At 35.6% G+C, this 21,364-nt stretch overlaps 1 protein-coding gene across 5 annotated transcripts in view; it reads left to right on the top strand.

The window, feature by feature from the left end:
* LOC110377451 (hypoxia-inducible factor 1-alpha) overlaps positions 1 to 21,364 on the top strand; it is a 72,868-nt gene that overhangs the window by 13,232 nt on the left and 38,272 nt on the right. For 4 of the 5 annotated variants that reach the window (XM_064039794.1, XM_064039795.1, XM_064039792.1 and 1 more), the window contains exons 2-5: positions 7,428 to 7,615; positions 11,106 to 11,278; positions 15,802 to 15,972; positions 19,532 to 19,761. In XM_064039794.1, the coding sequence (XP_063895864.1) occupies positions 7,428 to 7,615; positions 11,106 to 11,278; positions 15,802 to 15,972; positions 19,532 to 19,761 (762 nt within the window). Of the gene's footprint in view, positions 1 to 6,522; positions 6,653 to 7,427; positions 7,616 to 11,105; positions 11,279 to 15,801; positions 15,973 to 19,531; positions 19,762 to 21,364 lie in introns of those variants that run through there. The other variant, XM_064039793.1, reaches the window with a different exon arrangement.

Raw genomic sequence — 21,364 nt, 5'->3', positions numbered from 1 at the left:
AATAAGGTTGAATATTATGCAAGACTAGAAAAGATAATTAAGTACGACGGCATATGATCCCCCACGTGGTTTCCATGCAAGTTTGATTTTTATTGTTTGAGTAATACATGGATGTACGCCAAAGATTGTATCAGCTGAAAACCGCGTGATTGTTGCTACATAACTTTCCCGGTACATGGCTTTCTCAGATTCTGAACCTCGTGATGAACTAAAAATATACGATTTTCGCGAAGCATTCGGAAGTCACATGAGAATATTTTACGATGTGTCGGATCCCACTCCAATTTTTAGTAAAATTCTAGTTTTTGTGGTTGATATGTTCAGGTATCAGTATTAGCGCCAGCCAATACTGCCATCGATAAATAAAGAAAGACAAATCGTGATTCATCAATCGATAACGAATTTATTTCCGAATCGATTCTATAATCGGCTTTAGAGTTGTCAAGAATCGATAAATGTACGAACTGCAAGCTTCTGCTTCAAAAGTGGTATCCAGCTACGGCAAAACGTGGAGAAGACACGCGTCCTGTTCTCCAACAGTTGATAACGTGACCTCTGTCCAAGTGACCCTTGCAGCAAGGTATCAAGAGCATGTTTGTATGATAACTCGCCTTTAAGATAAACTTTGTCACGTATTTAGGTATCTTGGCTTACCGTTTATTGCTATTTTGACGGCAATCAAGCGTGATAAACAATTAATATAGGAACCTACATAGAAATTCTAATTTATGAGTAACGCCCTAGAAGCATCTTTTTGCGTTAAACAAACTAGTCTTGACATGTTTTCGATGTTTTCGAGATATCGATGCGGAAATGAGACCAGAAATGGAGATCTTGATATGCAACAACAAATTCTTTGGTTATCGTCAATTGCACTTCAAATAATCTACAAAGTTGCTTGAAGTACAGTAGAAAATACCCAAAACATATTTGAGGGAGACTCATAATTTTTGAGACTGCATGTTTTTTTTTCAGATTTATGCAACCGATTTATTTACATACTTAGTTATAAACATAGATATTTACAACACAAAAAAAACTATCCTAATAAAACAATAAAAAAAAAATTCATCCCAAGCGTACCCAAGAGGCTGGCAACATTACCTCGTTGGATGGCCATGCTGATCCTTTGTCCTAGGCATAAAGTAAATAACCACTAGAGAGCGCACTCGCCAATTTTTTCTAAGAACACGACTCACCACTGCGGGCGGGGGGACGCGGCATAATCCGCGGCTACTATTGGTCAGTTCACGGTCGCTACTAAAGGATCGTACTGATCGTAGCCTTATAGTACGCGCAAAATCACTAACTTTTGGCGAGCGTCGGGGCACTGTATGCGCAGTCAAGTGGTTTTATAGTCTTTGGTCCTAGGTAATAGCCAGCCTTTTGGTCACGAGAAGCGTCAACCAGCCGTCTAGACAGATCTTTATAATAGGGTGTGCGCATTCGGACACCATTTCATGTTTTATTTAGTTTAAAGCCCCTTAGATCATTTTGACAAATTAATTAGGAGCCCAGACCTATGCACAGCTATTAAACACGAACATGGTGTTGATGGTTAAATTGGTAGCTTTCAGTTACTTTTATGTTTGAAGAAAAAGTTCGGAGGACGAAAGAGCATCTCATCCAGACCGATTACCCTGTATGCAGAATATTTTTGCAACAACGTAGTTGAAAATATTGATCGCTTTATACGTCTCAATAAAAAGTTAAAGGAAGTCTTAAGTAACAATTACGGTCAAGAAAATGAAATAAACATGATAAATGATATTCGTCGTCGCCTATAATTACCGCCATATTAACTTGATCGAGGGACTAACAAAATGGCGCCCACGCACACGCGTCACGTTTTCCAATGAGATCAATTGGTTTTTAATCACATTATAATAGTTTTTCTTAATCAAAATATATGCACCTGATTGAGGAAAATATTGAAAATAACTAAAAAAAAACAACTGTAGCTGTTGACAGTTTTTTTTTAAAGATTAATGATGTATTAGTTGCTTTAATTGAGTCCAGAAACCGTTTTGATACTTGTAAGACGGAATTGTTTTTATAATTTGATCTTTTATGGCCTGGGTGCGTCTGTTTACTTGTATCGTCTTTATCTATCATCTTGTTTCTAAGAATGCTATGATTAACATCGTTAATGGCATCATATTAATTAAAAACAACATTACCTGCGCCCTTTTGATTATAAACATGTTTCTAGTTTTGTTCTTTGTTCTATTTGTACGAAAGGTACAGCTTTGTTGGTGGTTAATTTTCTGCCTAGCCTTTTCCTTTAATGTATCCTCAATTTATCCATAAGCTTATCACAAAACAATATACATATTATTTACATATGTAATTTCTAAATTAGGTCGGAAATACTTTAATTGATAAGCAGCTAAATGAACTTTATACTTAGGTATTGGTTGTGTGCACCAAAATTATTGGATATTTCCTTTAACAACCTGTTTATTAATTAATTAAGGAACTAACTTAATTTATCGTTTGTTATTGTTGTTATTTTAACACAAATATTTACTAACATCATATGTAAATGTTTTTGAGTTTGTCACGTATTATAGAATTAATTGGTATATTATCTCCAGTTATAAATATTATCTTCAGTTTTTGCAGACCTTGTGTTAATACATAAGAAATTGGAGCCGTTAAGATTCCGGGGTCCTGAAAGCATCTCAGATAAGCGGTAGTCTAGGTATATCAGATTTTTTTTTTATAAATTTCAATACCGAAAATCAATCGTTGAAAGATCTGCCCTAAGTATTAAACTTTAATTATCAAAGTACCGTGAAATAAACATGTTATTTTTTCCTAACTGTACCTACTCAGTACTATTAATATAGAGTCGATGACCATTCTTCAGCCAACAATAAAAACTTGCTATTCGTTTTTTTGTTGTTGCTATGGTATCAAATACCTGAGATTTAGCGATGGCTAAATAAACTTGAGCGTATTTGGGTATTAGGAATTTGCTTGTATTTTCAGCATCTTATTTTTACAGTATAAACCTATTCCATTTCGATAACTTGAGGTTTTATATGGAAAATAGATGCCGTATAATGTTTAGATAACAAACTATGAAATACAACGTCTTTGTTCTATCCATTGTAGACACAATATCCTTAATCTTACTCTATAATCTCGATAACTTCATTCGTATCTATTAAATGTGTCTATTTCGCGTGCGTGACTTGAAACGGATCATGTCTGGCGTTCGTTGCTGAACTAACGTCACAGCAGACCCTCAATTGATAGACGGGAACGCGATTATTTTTGCAATCAGCGCCAATTGTACGTAGTTGCACCTCTATTGGCTTCTGACGGTTGGTTTGTTCCTCGTTGACATTGGCCTAAAAAAACATGAATACCTACGTATCACGTGCTTTTCGGACAGTAATGAGTTCCAGCTAAAATCTGTTCCGAGACGTTTCTGCTTTGCGTTTTTGGCGACACTATCTTTGAAGCTGAAACGATCAATTAAAATTCTGTTACAGATATCTGTAGGTGTAGACGAGCTAATTATCAAAATAATCTGTCGCACTAAAACTTACCTATTTAGTAGTGGATGTACCTAAATAACAATGGATCACCTGAGCGCTAATTTCTGAGAGACCTTCCTTGCATTGAACTCTTGAACTGTGTGTGAATGTGTCAAACTCGTATTTTGCTTGTAAAATTCCACTCTACGATCTGTCTTTCTCATAACGCTGTTGACTATCATTATCTTCCCCTAGTAACCGATTGAAGTTGGAGCACTTAGATTTATAATCATATCTGTAATGTTGCTTTTCACGCTATCGATTTCCTATAAACATTTTTGCTACATATTTATCGTGTAAAACCATCACTCAATCACATGCCCCACTCAATTAGAGCAAAAATGTTTTTCTTCGAGCTACATCCATGCTTCGATCGCGTTTCCAAGAACCATGTTTATTAATAATTCTATTAAGCAATTGTTTACGGCTTGTTGCGCTTAAATTCCACTTGTTCATGTATTTTCCTCAATCTGTTGCATTCTGCCATGCGGCTGTGGGTCTTATCGGTCGCAATACCGAAATTTTGTTTATCGCGCCTATGTAGTTCATATTTATTTACTTTTAATTTTAAACCTACTGTTGTGTAACTTTGTATTGGTGCTTAGATATTATTTCCTTAAGCTTCTTCACCATTGGCAGCATTCATTTTTTGGATTTTTTCGGCCTTGCTCCTCGAACCCTCTTGTGCATTAAAATTCCTGATTTCACTTACAATGTCAATTCATTATGCTTTATAGAGTGTAACTAATTGCTATCAGACCTCATTACATTAATGCGTCTTTTAAAAACAGGTTCTTGGAGACATGGAGTTCTATATTTTTCCGCTCCATACTTTTTATTTAATGACAGGACTTTTATTCGCCAATGCTATGCTCCTTGCGTTGTACATGAAAATTCTATCACGTTCATGCTATCGATCCATATTTATTTGGAATTTTAATAAATAGGTCGTAAGTTATTTTTGAAATAGACTAAGCTTGCACTGGAAGCTAACTTTGCGGTTTATAACAATATTTGCAACCAAAAACTAAGTGTGGTATGCGCATATTATTGCCATTTTACTCAACCCGCATCGGAAATATGTACATGACCTGTTATCATATAAATGGGCATTGTATTGTTAGCATCACCTCCTCAATTTCACAATTCTGTATCGACTGCTTTCTTCTAGTCTAGATGATTCCATTGCACGCTTAAACATAATTTTCTTTAAAACCTTCTGAAAGTAAATACTCATTACAATCACTTATTATGTAAGGTGACATATTGAGCAGCAGTATCCAAATTTTCCTGTACAGTCATAAAAGATTAGTGATAAACTGCACGCGTGTCAAATTACTTCTTATCAACCAAGGCTTAATGCACAAAATTGCACGATAGGTATCAATGATTGCAAACTTTCAGACACAACAATCGTGAATAAGAAGTTTTACTGAATGTACACGGCCATTGTATGAGAGTCGTGAAGCGCCACGAATTCACACGAGCTCTATTGATAAATACATTGTGTCTAGTTTGTATCGGCCATATCGAGCGAATATCTTCATTAATTCTAGACACGTACCAACTTGCGTCAATGAAGCAATTCAATGTTTAGACGTCGTTTCATAAAGTGTGTATGTGTGGCCATATTATGAATTTATGACTTGTTAGTCCAGATTCTAGTAAGAAAACAAGACGGAGTTACTGACCTAATATAAATCCATCTCTCATTAAAATGGAACGCTGTACGTACAGTGTGAGCCGAGCGGTCCAATACCGCTTCGAAATTAAAGAAACTTCGAGAAAAAGTCGACTTTCCAAGACTCGGTTATTCGATTCCACGGAGTTTCGAATTAATACAACTTTGTTGTGTAGGAAACTGTGTAATTTGTATTGCCAGTGGCTTGACCGGTATCGGTTTGTGTTTGAAATGCAAGATAAGCCTCGTATTTACTAGGGATCAAAGTCTAGGGCGTTATTGGTTGACAACAATGTTCGGAACAATATCAGCAATCCTCTTTGTCACTCAGCCATTTTGGACCATAGCGGCTTAGTGTGCAAGCCATGTAAGTATAAAAATCAGGTGCAGACTGTTGAAATCAGTAGAAAAAAATGTCGGCTGACTTTAGAAATGTTGATACGCATATGAGTGATTGGAATACGTTAACTCGGAGTAATTTGATGATTATAACTAAGCAAAATATGCCTCGTATGACAGCCCTAGTCTAATGTGGCGTGATTGTTTTCTTAGTATTGTTTACGTGTAAGAATAATTATTAGGTAATTTGTGGTATTATATTAAATACCTTTGTGATTAAAATAGTGTTGGTGACGTCACATGAATATGATATTTAAGTAATAGGTTATGATTGGAGCGACGCTGGCTAGTCTACATTTTCTTCCGTTCAATTGTTATCAAATGCGATAAAAGTACCTATCGATAAATGTCTATTGAAAGTTGAGCAAGTCCCCTTGGTAACGTCGATAAATTACGTCGAAATCTCGAAATAGTAACATCCATGATTGTTTACATTTTTGCTGGCCTCTGAATACTTAGTGAGTTTTTGAAGGTAACCGATTAAACCCTTTGGACTACCTGAGTTTTTGTACAGTCAATCCGATTTGAATGAAGGACAGGTTAAAATTGAATACGTTAGGGTTGAAAAAAAGACCATTGCGTTGTCGGGTTTCTATTTATGAAAAAAAAAAAACTAGATTGTATTTGTATAACGGCCTGTTTCTTTCTCCTATGTCTAAAACGAAGTATCGATGCTAAACACGTCGCTTTCAAACCGCATCGCTCGTTAAAAAACCAAACAAACGGCTAAAACATTAGTTTAAAAATGCATTTGTGACGCATTTCTTAAATGCGCTATTTGGAACAGCGATAATATGGCCGACGGCTCTAATGACAAATTAATGGAATAAACTTAAAATTACTGAGCACACCAGTTAGTAGATTGCTATAGTAGTGTCTTGTAGTCTCTGCGAATTGTTTTAAAAATATATTTTTCCTTGGTTGGTGAATTTAATGAGCTGTGACGCGAGGTAGCAAAAATGTGCATACCGGGTGTACCAGAGGTGGCTGACGATAAAGATAAACTGTGTGCTATTAAAAAGAGGTAGATACATACTTATTTTTAGTGGCTTTAAGTTCGATCAACAGTGATAAGTGCTTTTAAAAAACAGTCTCGAATTTTCTCGATTTTCTTCATCTGTTAAACATTGAAATATAAACAACAAATCTTTAATAATTAATTATTGAATGGCATGCAGATAATTTCTTTGTTGAATGTCTGCGTGCCGGTTTCAAGCGTGATGTTTTTGCCTTGATTGAGGGAAAACAATGGCCACCAGATTTGCTCTATTTTGCGATGAGGCTGTTCTTAGCAGCATACTTTTACATTTTTACATTTACTTTTCTGTGAATTACAGCAGTATCCGTATGATATTTATGGTGTTGGGTTTTTAGATAAGGAGTACATGTTATAAGAATTCAATTGAAGGAATGCATTGATAAGCGAAGAGTATTTGGGACAACAACAAGTGCAGTTTATTTACTGACAAGCGCTCCAAATATCTGTATAAATCCAATATTCTACTCCTTTATGTATGGAAAGTCTTATAAATTAATGAACCATAACGAATAAGTGTGTTTTGTATAAACGATGCTCTCGATTCGCCCGTAGCGAAAGAAGTTTCAGATTCGTCAACTAGTTTGTCTAAGTTAAAACGAGCCTGCGAAAAAACAAACAGTTTTCAAATTAGTTATTAGCCACTTCGTCCACTGAGTTTCTCTGTACATACATCTCTAAAAGCTCTTAAATTGAATCCCTGAAAGTTCCTATATTTTCTGCTGCAAACCATTGTTCTCAATACCCTTTTTCTTTGTCTCAGGAATAATGAGAAGCGTAAGGAGAAGTCGCGCGTGGCAGCACGATGTCGACGTACAAAGGAGATGCAGATCTTCGCAGAGCTGACTGCAGCCCTGCCCGCCAGGAAGGAGGAGGTGGAACAGCTTGACAAGGCTTCTGTCATGCGCCTGGCGATATCCTACCTGAAAGTCCGGGATGTTGTGTCTTTGCGTGAGTATTTAAAGGAATGGATATGTTTTAGGGTCCTACAGAACGTTCGAGAAGGGTCCGACTGGCTTCAGCATTTCCTAGAATAGTTGCATATTTTGTTGAAGGGATGCTCTCCCGATCGTGGATCGATTAATCGCTGTGGACGCGTTTTGCACTAGCTGTTTCTTACAAAGCAACTGAGACAGAAAAAATAATAATTAGTGAAGATATCTAGAACTGACTGAAAACGAGTCAGTTCTAGATATCTTTGCATACAAACTTAGTCATATACAAGTTAGGTACCTATATCTTATTCAAAGTCTGTCTGTATCACACTCTACACAGCTGATTGCTTTGTCTGCTGTCACAGTTTTTGATTAACGTCATAGATTGGTAGCCTCTGCCCCCTATTTCGCTATAAAGGTCACACGCAGCTCCGGCTGCTACCGAAAGATAAGTCTCGATTGTAAAATAAAACCTGCAATAATCATACAATCAATATTTTAATATTTTACCTACATTTTAGTGCAATTGCTTATCAGGCAGACAAAGGCTCCTATCGTCATATTATACCTACCCACAAAATTGTATGCATTGATTAAGTATATCTCTAAGATACCGAACACAGTATTGCCAATGAATATTGTACTTTTTGACTTGATTTGATAGCAGGTGTTTAAGTATAGAATTGATACGCAAAAATTGTGTCTGGTCTAAAGCGATACAATGGTTTCTAGGCTAGATAAAGGAGCCAGGTAAAAGAACAAACTTAATCATTAAGATAGGATACTGTTATTGCATAATACATTTTCTATAGCGTAGCGTAGTCAGTTAAAAAGTTCCCTCTGAGGAACTTTCACTTGGTTTCCTCGAACGCAGAGTTATTACCAAACAAAATACATAACACAATCGTTGAAGACTGCTTCATAGTGCATATGAATAATGTTCATGAACAGTACAACTCAAAAATGAATGCTAGGCTTTTTGCTTATGTTCCAAAAATCAGACTAGACAGTAGCTAAGTATATTATGTTGGACAAGATTAAAAACTTTCATAACACCGTACCTAAGCATGATAGATTATTGACTTTGATTTATTATCTGTGTAGACCTGTACTTTGACCTGGTCATCAAATGACGTTCTAATTAAACCCTCCTATTTATTAATATTGTGTCGTGGGTAATTTTCCTTGTGCATCGATTAACATAAATAAAATTTTATAACATGTTCATACACATTTCAATAAAGTACGCAATTTTTGGAATAGTACCTACCTGAAATACTCTGCGTTTCTTAACCACTTCACTGTCCACGATGCAGACACAATAGTTAAACAATCGGTGTGTATCACATATGACTTATGGGACAGGGAAGTTATTAAAGTCAAAAAGTTTTCAAATAGACTGATTAATATAATTTAAAATAGGCTGTTCTTGATTTCCTCTTTCCCATTCTTCAACATTGACATCCTTAACCCCTTCTTAATCCCCATTTAAATTTTAAACCTGAGTAGGTTTTTCCCCGTCTCCCGTGTTGCTGTATGAGTAAGAATGTTATGTTCTGTTCAGGCTAAACTTTAACCTTAATTAATACACAGGTTTTCATACCGTATGTTATAAATAAAATGAGTCAGTCAGTCAAAGCTTAGATAAGTCGGAGCAAGACCTAAGTCGTAAACATTGATCATTTTCTGCTGTTTATTGTTTAAGTTACAGTACCTAAACACAGCACAAAATTGAGCCCTCAGCAAAAAGTTTTAATGATAAGTTATTCTTAGCACAATCACAAAAATCTGGCGGTATTTTGTTATAGCCGCCGAACTATCAAAAATAAACAACAAGACAGAATCATCTCTACTAGATCATCTCTGCTGTAGTGTTAAACAGATTCTAAAATTGCGAGTCACATATCAAATGCAGCAAGTCTCCAACATAATCCTAATTGTTGATACTTCTAAGGTCCTAGAACGTTGAACTTTGTTGGCTTAGACGCAACGATAATAATTAAATTAAACAATGGCTGTCCGTTACTGGATAGCAGCCAAGTTGCGCCACACACAACCCATACATTTAATAGGAATTTACTACTAACATTACCTGATAAATGCTATCTTAATCTTTGCCTGCACAATTTTGAACTGTACTTACCTATGTAGGGCATTCTCTAATCCAACAGAGAAGCATTGTTTTAGAAATGTAGTTCATTGGACTAAGCTAGTCAACAGTAGGATAAACTTTGACCAAAATGAATCCAAGAACTGGTGGATATAAACATTTTTGAGAATTTCAGTTAACTTTGATCAGTTTTTAGGACAAGGTTTACGGAAAAAAAAATACATGTATGAGCTAATACAGTATCATTTAAAATAACAATGTATTCAGACTTTAATGCATTTAGCATTAGAATTATCATCAACAATAAGGTTGTGTTTACGAATATGGATTACTCGTCCCAGTTTCCTCTTATTGCAAATAATAAAAACATTTTTTGCTATGCAGACCACAGTCAGACTTATTTGCAAGTATAGCACGCGCGGATTTTATTTTACATGGCCCAGCCACGCGCTTGAAACCGCATTGACGTTATAACACACAGCGTGTTCATACAAATTGAATTGCATCCTTGATTTTTAACTCACTTTTTTCACTTTAAAATGCAAATTTTACTTTAGCACCTTTTTAATGCGGTACGTGTCCCGAATGATGTTAGTTCAAGGTTTTTATTACACAAATAAGATCGATCTCATGGATATCGATCGGAACAAAATGAGTCATTCCTATATTACGTCATTAGTTTTTCCTATGGGATTATCCAGAATAATATCCCTTGGTCCTTGTTATTCTTAATCAATATTAATACATAGTTCCATAAATTGGGGAAAACCAGGCTGATCATTGTTTATCGCTAGTTGCTAGGAACGTGAAATATTTTCTGAGCAATCAAAGTCTCTAAAACTTTTTATTGCCTGAAATGTATCCAGAAATAAGCGGAGCGTTAACTCTGTTTCTATTTTGGTTCGGATTAACGTCCTCCATCCAAATTCTAGCAGTTTGTTGGTAGATGCAAAATTATTTAAATATGTAAATATAGCTTATTCATCATCCAGCATGTGTGGAATATGGCAGTTTTAAGTAAATTGCAGCTCGACCATGCATGAACGTGATTTATAAACGTTGGAATTGTAGCTACAGCTGCATTGCAAACGTCCAATTTGTCCTTTAATTGATAAGGACCGAATGCCGCTGCTGGTGCAGTTTGCAAACAAGGCTATTTCAATTTAAATGTGATGAAAACTCGGTCAAACAATGCTGAAATGCTCTGTACATGTCATGATGAGAAATTGTCGGCTCCCAAAATGCTTTTGCTTTTTGTATTTGAAATGAAGCAATCACCCCCATTTTATAAGATAGCTCTTTTCAAAGACTGGGTCTATCTTAAAATCCAGAAACAACGGAACACTATTTCTTTACGCCGCAACATAATATGACTAATCTCTTCTCCTTATTGCAGTTCCTGAGTCGGAATCTGAACACCCCAAGATGCAGAACCCTGAAGGTATGGAGGAGGTGTCCACCGAACTGTCGTACATGAAGGCTTTGGACGGATTCGTACTGGTGCTGTCCCAGCAAGGAGACATTGTGTACTGCAGCGAAAACATTGCTGATCATCTGGGCGTTTCTCAGGTAAGAACATCTTAAAGTACGAACTATCGTAAAGAGGCATACAGAAAAGTGGCCTAGTTACAGACATTATATGAGGCTTACAAGTAATGCCTAGGCAAAATATAAATCTATCCATTCGTAGCTCACTTCATGTTATCCAAACAAGAGTAGAGTTGAGCAGAACCACAGTGTCTGTAGTGGTGGCCAGCAACATACCCTGATGCGTCTCCCAATTGAATCTCCCAACTTCTCACACTCCTGGCCGGCTAGTTCACACGACACTTCTATGTATACTCCTTTCTGCTCCATCGACGGCTTGTATCTGTACCATCCAGTACTTCTTTACCCATATTCCTGCAACGTAACAACCAAGTGATCCGATTCTAAATTTTCTTAAGATTTAACAGATATTAAAATGCAGCTGATAGTGTAAAACGGTTAATATTAGGAAACTGTATAACATACAAGACGTTGATATCAGATTAGATAGTGGTAAGCCCTCTTGACCTTATTAAAGGTGCCGAAATTTTCGGTTCTTAACATCGAAGAGGCGGCATTGAGCTATCCATATCAATTAGATAGTCTACTAGATTTTAAAAAGATTTTATTTGCAGTTACTACATAGATTACCCATGTACTTACCGTCCGCAATTTCAATCAACTCTCTTATTTTTTTCTGCTCTCAGGAGGTCTATTAACGTTTAGTTGGAAGCAAAACAACATTTGAGTGTCTAATATTAAATGGGCTACAAATAATAATACGACTACAATTGTAAATCTAATAATGTGTTAAAGAATACTAATAATAAAATTATCATCTGTAAAGAAAAAATCCATAAGGAAATCGGTACCTATAACTGTAATGAGCGTAACGGCGCGTGCCGCTAACCAATTTAATTAAATAAGTAGAAGTTGTAAATTAAAAGGCGTTAACTAACGCGTCTATATAATATCTATTCTATATATAGTCTATACCTATAGATAGATACAGTACGCCTACATAATATAGAGTACAAACAATACTCTAATTTAGAGTACTTATGTTTGGCAAACCCTAGACGCTTCTGTGATGTTTTAAAATAAATTGCGGTAAAAGTCAATATCAAAAGGGAAAGTAACTAGGCGAACATAATTTGACCGCAATATCTATTAAAAACTTAATTCTATTCATAACAAACTGAACTAAATTAGAATCTGTTTATTTTCTAGTCTGGTTCATATAAAAGCGCAAACATAATAAAATCTATATTTTCTGGGTTGCTTGCGTAGCTCCAGATTACACCTGTGTATCTGAAAAAGTAATTTGCACTGATCTTATCACTGTGCTATCTATTTCAAAATCACAATATACATAAAAACAAATTAGATATAAGCATAATAATATTGCGTCATGATGAAAATTATAATTACTCTGTTATGTTAATACCGGGTTGCCCGGTTCACTGGGTTGAGAAGGCCAGATAGGCAGACGCTCCTTGCACTGGTACTCAGCTGCATCCGGATAGACTGGAAGCCGACCCCAACATAGCTGGGAAAAGGCTCGGCAGATATTGTAATTTCATGTGTTTTTACTATTGTGTACCCACCCTACGCCTTACGGGATTGTATAACTTCAAAATGTAGTCCTTGCTCTAGCGTTATTTAAATTATGTAAGGTTTTATCAAAGATCACATAATTTTTATTACCCCTTATACTATTTACTACAATTTGACGTCAATGTAAAATCGTACGATTCACGAAACATTTTTTAAGTACAATTTGCCAATGCGATAATCATAGATAATAATATTTTCCTTGACTAAGAGCTAAATCATCATGACGGGACTACTTTTTGTGATTTTTCAAAATATGCTATATTATTAAACAAAAATCAAATGCTGCATATAGTAATTTCGATTGTCTTGTAAGGTTTTTGTAGCTGACTGTACATATTTTATTTTTAAATAAAAAGTACCTATAATATAAAAGGTTCCGTCCACAATTACGACCCACATAGAAGATCAAATGATTTAAATCGAGGACAGACTTTTTAAACCTTTTCAAAAATGATTGAAAGTGCTTCTCGCAATTAGGCTTTGGTTAACTAATTTGATTAAAGCGCTTAAATTGGATTGAATTTAGAAGTAAATGTAGAATCCGCCTATTTAATCGTAATATCGTTAATCAAAGTATTTTGAGGGTTTTCCCTATAGCGGCTTGGATTTATCTTCCCTTGTTTCTATGAAGTGAATGAAACGCTCAAAATATTAGGTATCGTTTTGAATTTATCTTAGATTTTGTTTCGTTTAAGTATGAGGAAAATTCCGTTTTCTTGAGATTAGGCATAATTCTCCAGACATGGATAAGCTTCGTATGATTCTTATCTGTCTTGAGAGGAAAGGACATTTGTAGTGTATTTTAGTTACTATGTCGAAATACACAACGAAGATGAAGCTTTTGCAAAATAGATGCTATTTCAAAGTCGATTAGGCACATTTTCCCAAGTAATTATGTCCGTATTTAGATCTGTTGTTTAAAAACAAAAGCAAGGCAACATATTGACGTTGTTCTTTTATTTAATAGAAACAAAACAAAGGCTAGTCAAGCTACCAATGTCATGGTTCAAATGGCTGCCTTACAAACTCGTTCAACCTGTTTGGTTATAGCAGCCATTTGTATTTGTCTCAGTAGCATTTTAATCCCAACATCGACTTCTATACGTAACTGATAAATGATTTTGTTGCTTTTGTTGTGACACTGACGTAAAATGTAATCTATACTAGTTTAATAAAAAAGAAACCTTGTTTCTTTGTTGAACCCTAAAGACTCCAAAACCACTGAACCGATTTGAAACATTCTTTCATAGTTGGAAAGCTACACTCTTCCCGAGTAACATGGGCAAATTTTATCCCGGTACGGGCAGTAGTTCCTAGGGAACGCGAGTGAAACCGAGGGAAAACAGCTAATAAAAGATATAGGTATGAACCGAAGTGAAACAGGTAGTAAAAGATAAAGTTATGATGCTCATGAGCATCCGTGTCGCCTGTTAATTCGAAAAACAGGTGTGGCATCGTATTTTCCCAAATGGATATGATGAGATAAACAATTACGTCTATGTGTAATCATTAACATCATCATTCAAGGATTAAAACATTCCTCATTTCATGCACAGATTATTTTATTTTCAATTTTAATCAATACGCAACTTATATCCGCAAACAAGTGGTGTTATCTGTCTTATCTGACGTAATATTTCAGTTGAATAACAGCCCTTAAGGTCTTAGTCATAAGGGTTTTAATGTCTAGAGCGTGGAAAGCACATGGTTTGACACGAGTGTTCACTAGAGACGCGCGGGCGCATGTAGGTCGACGAACGTTCGACGTCATTTAGGCGCGAATGGAAGATTTTGTATGTATAGGTTATGTTATGAACCTTTGGTAATATAGGTTATGTGTTACACTTATAGATGAATTCGACAGTTTTAGTGGTTTCAAGTTTGACGACCGCTGAGAATTCTGTAACCCGGTGCTTGATATTATGGGGTGTTCCCCATATGATAAACAGTAGCCTATGCCTTTTCTCAAGATCATGGCTATACTTAAATTGGTTCAGTAGCTTTGGCATGAAATCGCCACTCACAAACAGCAACTTATCCTTTTACATTGAATTAGAGATGAACTCTATGGTAAATTTTATTGCATGTCTAGTGCGTTTTAACATCTGTGTAGCCTCAACCCGCATACTACCATTATAACATGAAACAGGAATCCGAAGTAGCATTTCCAGAGATACTTAATATTTAGGTGCATTCCTTGGCTTACCGACTAACTGCTGATTTCAATAATCTGTGTAACCGCATGTGCATAGCAGAGATAGAATTTTGACATAAGCCTCATATACGTAATGTCTAACTCTAGTAAGAAAATCTTAAAGACAACTGAAATCTGCTCTGAAACGAAGACAACTCTATTAATTTTTTGTATGATAACTTTTTCTAATCGTAAAGCAATGTTTTGTATACATACGCATTTTACACTATATTAGCATACAATTACATTTTCTGATGACGCAGAGGCGCCTAGATTAATACGCATGGCGACGAAGCGTCAAGACATTCATTCTTAGAAATTAGCTGTTTGTTTTCAATTTGTTGGCAAGCGTTTTTATAAGGAAATAGGGGGTTTTGTGGTCAAAATGCGGTGCTGTTGCATTGTTTGACGGGTTCTACAACCTGATTTATTGTATGATCTATGCTGCATGCTGTAATTATGACACTGACAGTCCTTCTGAAATTCATGTTAGAAATGTAGGTGAAAAAAAAAACAAAACATATAGGTGAAAGTTTTCCACCACAGTCCACAACAGGTTCAGTTTTATTATTTTTATATAAGTAGAATCGAGTGACAGCCTGGTCTCGGCTAAAATAGTGTAACCTCAACTTTATTGTATTTTTTATGTTGTTGGGGTGTCATTATTTCTTCTCTGAGTATATTCAGCTATGAATACCTAATTTTTTATATGTCAATTAAACTCATATAAAATCTTATATCCCCTTAACTTCAGATGGAGATAATGGGCCAGAGCGTCTTCGAGTTCAGCCACCCTTGCGACCACGACGAGATTCGCGAGGCTCTTCGTTCCACCAGCTCAGGCCGCCGTGATCTGCTGCTGCGCCTCAAATGCACCCTGACTAGCAAGGGGAGGAATGTGCACCTTAAATCTGCTTCGTATAAGGTATGAATTTGATTGGTGATAAGGTAATAACTCTCTAAGCTAGCATGCGTGATTCTTGATATGATGAGGGTCTGATCATCCAGAATAGGCATTTTGGTGTCCTAGGTAGATTTATTCTGGATAGATGAAATAGAGTCCCACTCTTCATAACACTCGTTAAACGTTTAAGTTTCAGTGTTTATCAACAACTTCAAAATAAGATAGCACATAATGTCTCTGTATTGTAGAACATCCAAAAATACTATCTAATAAATTGGAAAATAGCTTTAGTTTGTCAACAAACATTGCTGATACCATACATTATTCTAATCAAACGCGTTACACCTTAAATGGTATAAAAATAAATACATTGCAAAAATGGCGAGTACCCTTTCACGACACCATAAACCTTGGCTTGTAGACGTCATTACATTTGAAATGATGAGTCATTCATACTTATTGTCACAACGAGGTTTTATATGGACCGTCTAGCCCATTATTTTAATCCTCATTATAATTGCATATTGCGAAATCAATTAGTATTATGCGCTTATGGTTAAACTGTACATTAAATTTTGTTTTTAGTACAGGATGTTTTTGACATCTACAAATTTGTACAAGGATAACAGCTCGTGTGTTAATTAATAAGTATATAAAATACCATTAATTTTAATGTGGAATTACAAGTTTATTGCAAATCATCACACATGTAATGTTGTTTATATTGTGGTCATTAAATATCTATAAACTTTAGCCATATAAATGTAAAGTTATATGTAAACTTTGTGGAATCATTTAAAATGAGACCGAAGCTGTGAAAAACGATAAGGGCTAACTAAGGCAACAAATTGAAAATTTCGTCAGAGAAATAGTAATAGTGGGGTGTAAGGCATTTGTGTAACTTGCCATAGATTAAAATTAAATGGAACTGGAATTATACGTTACACAGAGAAAAATTTCACGAATTGAGATAACGGTAACTATAAAAAAATAACATGTTTCTCTATTGATTGAAAAATATTGTGTAATGCTAATTAGGTAACCAGTTCTCGAATTCTTAATGTAGAATTAATTAAGTTTGATAAGCCTTGAACTCTTTGTCAAAAATATTGTGTCCAAGGAAATAAAAAAATATTACTTCCTAATGTATTATAATAATATCCTTCTGGAGTTATAAAGTTAAAAGTTTTGAAGACTTTTTTTTGCAAAATAATGAAAAACATTTTTCACCTTCAAACAATATTATTTAACTAAAAAATTGCAATAAATTCAAGTAAGTAAACATTATATAACTCATACATGAACATCTATTTACTTAATTGCCATAATTTTCAACTGTCTTCCAAGTCATTTAAAAACTGCAATAAGTATACACATGGACTTCTAAATGAAGGCCATTTGATCGCGGTTCTAAGTTAAAAAGTACCTACAAATCGGAATATGTAGGAAATATTTTAATTTAAAATTATTTTTATTTTTTTGTAGTTTGGATATACAGACATAAATATGTACTTTGCTACATCCTGTAAGTTTAGTGTAAATAATTAGTACATAAACATGAGCTTAAAAGTCTCACGAAAATCAAGCCTTATTTATTTTTCCCTATTCTTTCTGAAATTCAAGTAAAATTGCCATTTAGAAGCTTCGTAAACTGTAGAATAATACAGAAGTCATTGACACGAACACAATACTATCGTACGATACTATCCTGTGCTGGGTTGCACTATTGCGTAATTTGTTTACGCATTACTAAATTACCCACTAATGTGAAAAGCATTCCTCATGTATTACTCATTTTAGTTGCCAACGATACTGCAGTAAATTTTTATTATACGGGTAAATTTATTGTAGTTAGGTAGGAAATTAAATATTTAATATCGGACCATTATGAGTAATTACATCTAAATACATCTAAAATGTTATTTTTTTGTTTTTGTAATTTTCCTGTCCATGCTTCAGGCGTCGTCCTAATTGGGAGCGATCGCACGATGGCGCGATGCGTTCTCGTCGTGCAATGAGTTCAAACATACAGATTTCATCAGAGTGTCCTATTTGAACTTCGGAACCTCGCAAGTGAGATCGTGAGATGAAAAAAGCATCGCGCCATCGCGCGATCGCTCCCAATGAGGGTTTTCGATACTTTTTCTGCCGCCAGGCGGCGCTTCGTATGCGTCAGGTCAAAACAGCTGTCAAATAGTATGGAATTGTAGGGTCCGAACTTATTGTTTATTGAAATTCTGTTATATTGGAAGTGTTATTGATTTTATTATGGACTACGGTCAGAATAAGGTTTCCGAACTAAAAATTGAGCTAAGAGAGAGGGTGCAAAAGTCACTGGTACTAAGGAAAAGCTTGTTGAAAAATTTGTTAACACAATATGATTTTTTTTTTTATTTACTCAACCTCAATAGTTAAACAATAATGCAGTGCTTTAATTATAAAATAAAAAAAACACTAAAATCGTTCACTATTCATAGTAAAATAAGCACTTTGACAGTTACCTGGACCTGACGACTCAGTGCTGCCACCTCGTGGACGCCATTTTAGAAAACCCTCATTAGGACGACGCCTCAGGCTTCTCAATGTACTTTGCATGATGTTATTATTTTAAAGAGTTATCAACAACAATAAAAGTTCAATATAAATTCTGATAACTAGTGGGTATTTCAAAATTGGTATCCAGGGCCAAGAATGAATCAAGGGTCCAATTAAGTGGATCATTGAGGTAAAGGATCTCATTATTAGAAATTGAGGTCTTGGTCTAAACAAAGATTACTTCTACTTAACAAAATCCCCAACTTTCTCTTAGGAACTATAGTGCATATAACCTTGGTAACGAGTATTATATGCCTATATTGATTTAACCTAGAACCAAGCTGAGGTTAGGTAATCATTTATACCGTAAACTTTGTCAAGCATTTGGCAATGGACCAGAACTTATCGAAACTTTCTAGAAGGTTGAAAAGTTAATCATAGTGTAAATATTACAAATGGTAAATTATATGTAAATTCCTGATCATCAATCAATATTGCAGAATTTATTTTCTAGAATTTTATCACGGAAAACAAGCATTTTATTGTCCTGTTTCCACCTGTGGAATCTTTGTTACTGCTTTTTACCAGGACTGACTGGGAAAAGGTTAGGAAGATCTGGCACTATTTTAGGTTGAAAAAAAATCTTTTTGTTTACCTAAAACAATGTTACATTACGACCGGGTTACCACAGAGGGCGCTCAAATGAGTCGCCACATCGTGATTCAAGTAAAAATTGTGCAAAACAGCTAATTATAATGATACTAGTTATTTCTCGAGTGAACTGCCACTATGGGAACATTGGGAACCAGGAATAAATGTAAACTAACGAATTAAATTTATTTTGTGTTGTAAATATCTAGGTATGTATATAACTATGTAAATAAATAAAAAACATCCAACACGAATTAAATGGCTTTCTATTTGAAAAAGAAAGATCAGTAGATTCAGAAATAACTTCCCACAACCTCATACACTTTTGGCATATATTTACAAAGTTAGCATAGATGAAATTAACAACTTCTTATCCTCTATTTCTTGTACACAGGTGATCCACATAACCGGTCACATGCTGATGCCTGGTGACGACAAAGCCGAACGCAACAACAACGAAGACAAAAAGCCAGACGCTGATGATAAGAAGGCCACCAGGAATGGAACCCTGGTGGCTGTGGGCAGACCCATCCCGCACCCATCTAACATTGAGATACCGCTGGACAGCAAGACTTTCCTGTCTAAACACAGCTTGGATATGAAGTTTACTTATGTTGATGAGGCGTGAGTACAAAATCTTATTATGCATCTGTTTTTGCTGGTTAAAATAGCCGTTCAATGAAATAGCTAGTCTGAACAACGCCATTTAATCGCTTGTCAAGTTTTATAATTGAGGTGTTATGTACCAGCGGGGCCCAGCAGGGCCAAGGCCTGCCTGGGCTGCGGTTTGTTCGAAAGAGATACCTACCGCGGCCCTGGTACATAAAAGGCCTTCGACGGAACACGACGGTTTTTAGTCAGTAAGAGTCTGACACTCCCTCACTGCTGCTAACTCACAGCGAGAGGGGTCATTTGATGATTTTGACGTCGTTAAAAAAAAAGGTGTTATGTAGCTGTGTACAGATTGAATAGCTATTTTAACCAGTTGGCCGCGACGTATCTACGATGTATAGAATAGAATAGAATCATTTAGTAGTGAGTCCTGTTCTCTCTCAAGTTATAAATAACGAGCAAAACTTGAATATGTAATGGGCATTGGGCAATGCTACGCGCGGGTCCCTTGGCAAAAGGTTTCTTAAGTGGATTATCCAAAGGAACAAGACCTCTAGATCTAGATTGCAAAGTAAATAAATGAAGGCTAAAAAGTGTGAGTGATGAAGCAAGCGTGTGTTTTGTAGTTTCTACATTTTTTAATAAGTTTAATAAGTGGTTTTTTAATAAGTTAGACGTCAAAAAGTTATGATATTGATGTGACACGTTTTTTCACAGTATTTATGTCGACAATATAAATAGTTTATGCAATTTTAGAAAATAAACTGCCCAAATATCGCGTATAAGATTTGCATAATTTTACCGGACCGAAGAAGAAGATAGGCTGTTTTTCGCGCTTATTAGTGATTTGTCCTTGCATTAAAAAAATAACAAATCATATATCTTGCGTACAACACGTGTAAGCTTATGTTTACGAAGCTAAAAATGTGATCCTTCCCGGTTACGGTCAGATTTCACCCCAGAACCAAACATAGTACTAGTTCTAATTTTACCACGTTCCAAAAGATGGCGCTGTTACCAACTCCGTTATCCTCAGTATTACCTGACCGAATTTAGGTTGCGCGTCGCCTATTGTGTTCTAGTATTTACGACGCGCAACTTAACCCAGCCGTGTAATATCAACAAAAATATCACCTTCAAATGTATTTTGTAGGTTAAACATGAAGCTATTTCGCGGTTTTGTACACAGTCCGCGATAAACTGACGTGGAAATAGTTTGATGCTCGACTAGCTCCTTGTTTCTATGTGTGGTGATATGTGCCAGTTTTTGTGATAACAAATATTGTGTTTGTGTTCAAAATAGTTCGTAATTTGTGTGTTTCTGGTTCTGGATTCTGTGAGAATGGCGGGATATTTGAACTTAATAGCTGTAAGTAGTATTTTGGAAGGATACGTTGATGTTAAAGCTTGATATTGTTAGGAATTGATGTTTTGGAGTCGTTAAGATGATGAAATATTGGGTATGTGCAAAGGACGACGATGGGAGTGGCGGTAGGTCATTCAAGGTTATCTATGTAGGTACCGGCAAGCTATACCAGCATGGGTTTTGCAGGTCACATTGGGGGTGACCTTTGGAACTTTATGGCTTCCTGTGGCCTAATTTTAAAGATGTGTG

Source organism: Helicoverpa armigera, chromosome 20 (genome assembly GCF_030705265.1).
Source record: "Helicoverpa armigera isolate CAAS_96S chromosome 20, ASM3070526v1, whole genome shotgun sequence".
In the NCBI taxonomy this organism is placed as follows: Eukaryota; Metazoa; Arthropoda; class Insecta; order Lepidoptera; family Noctuidae; genus Helicoverpa; species Helicoverpa armigera.
Note: the sequence above shows the minus strand (reverse complement) of the source record. Positions and strands in the feature narration are given on the sequence as shown.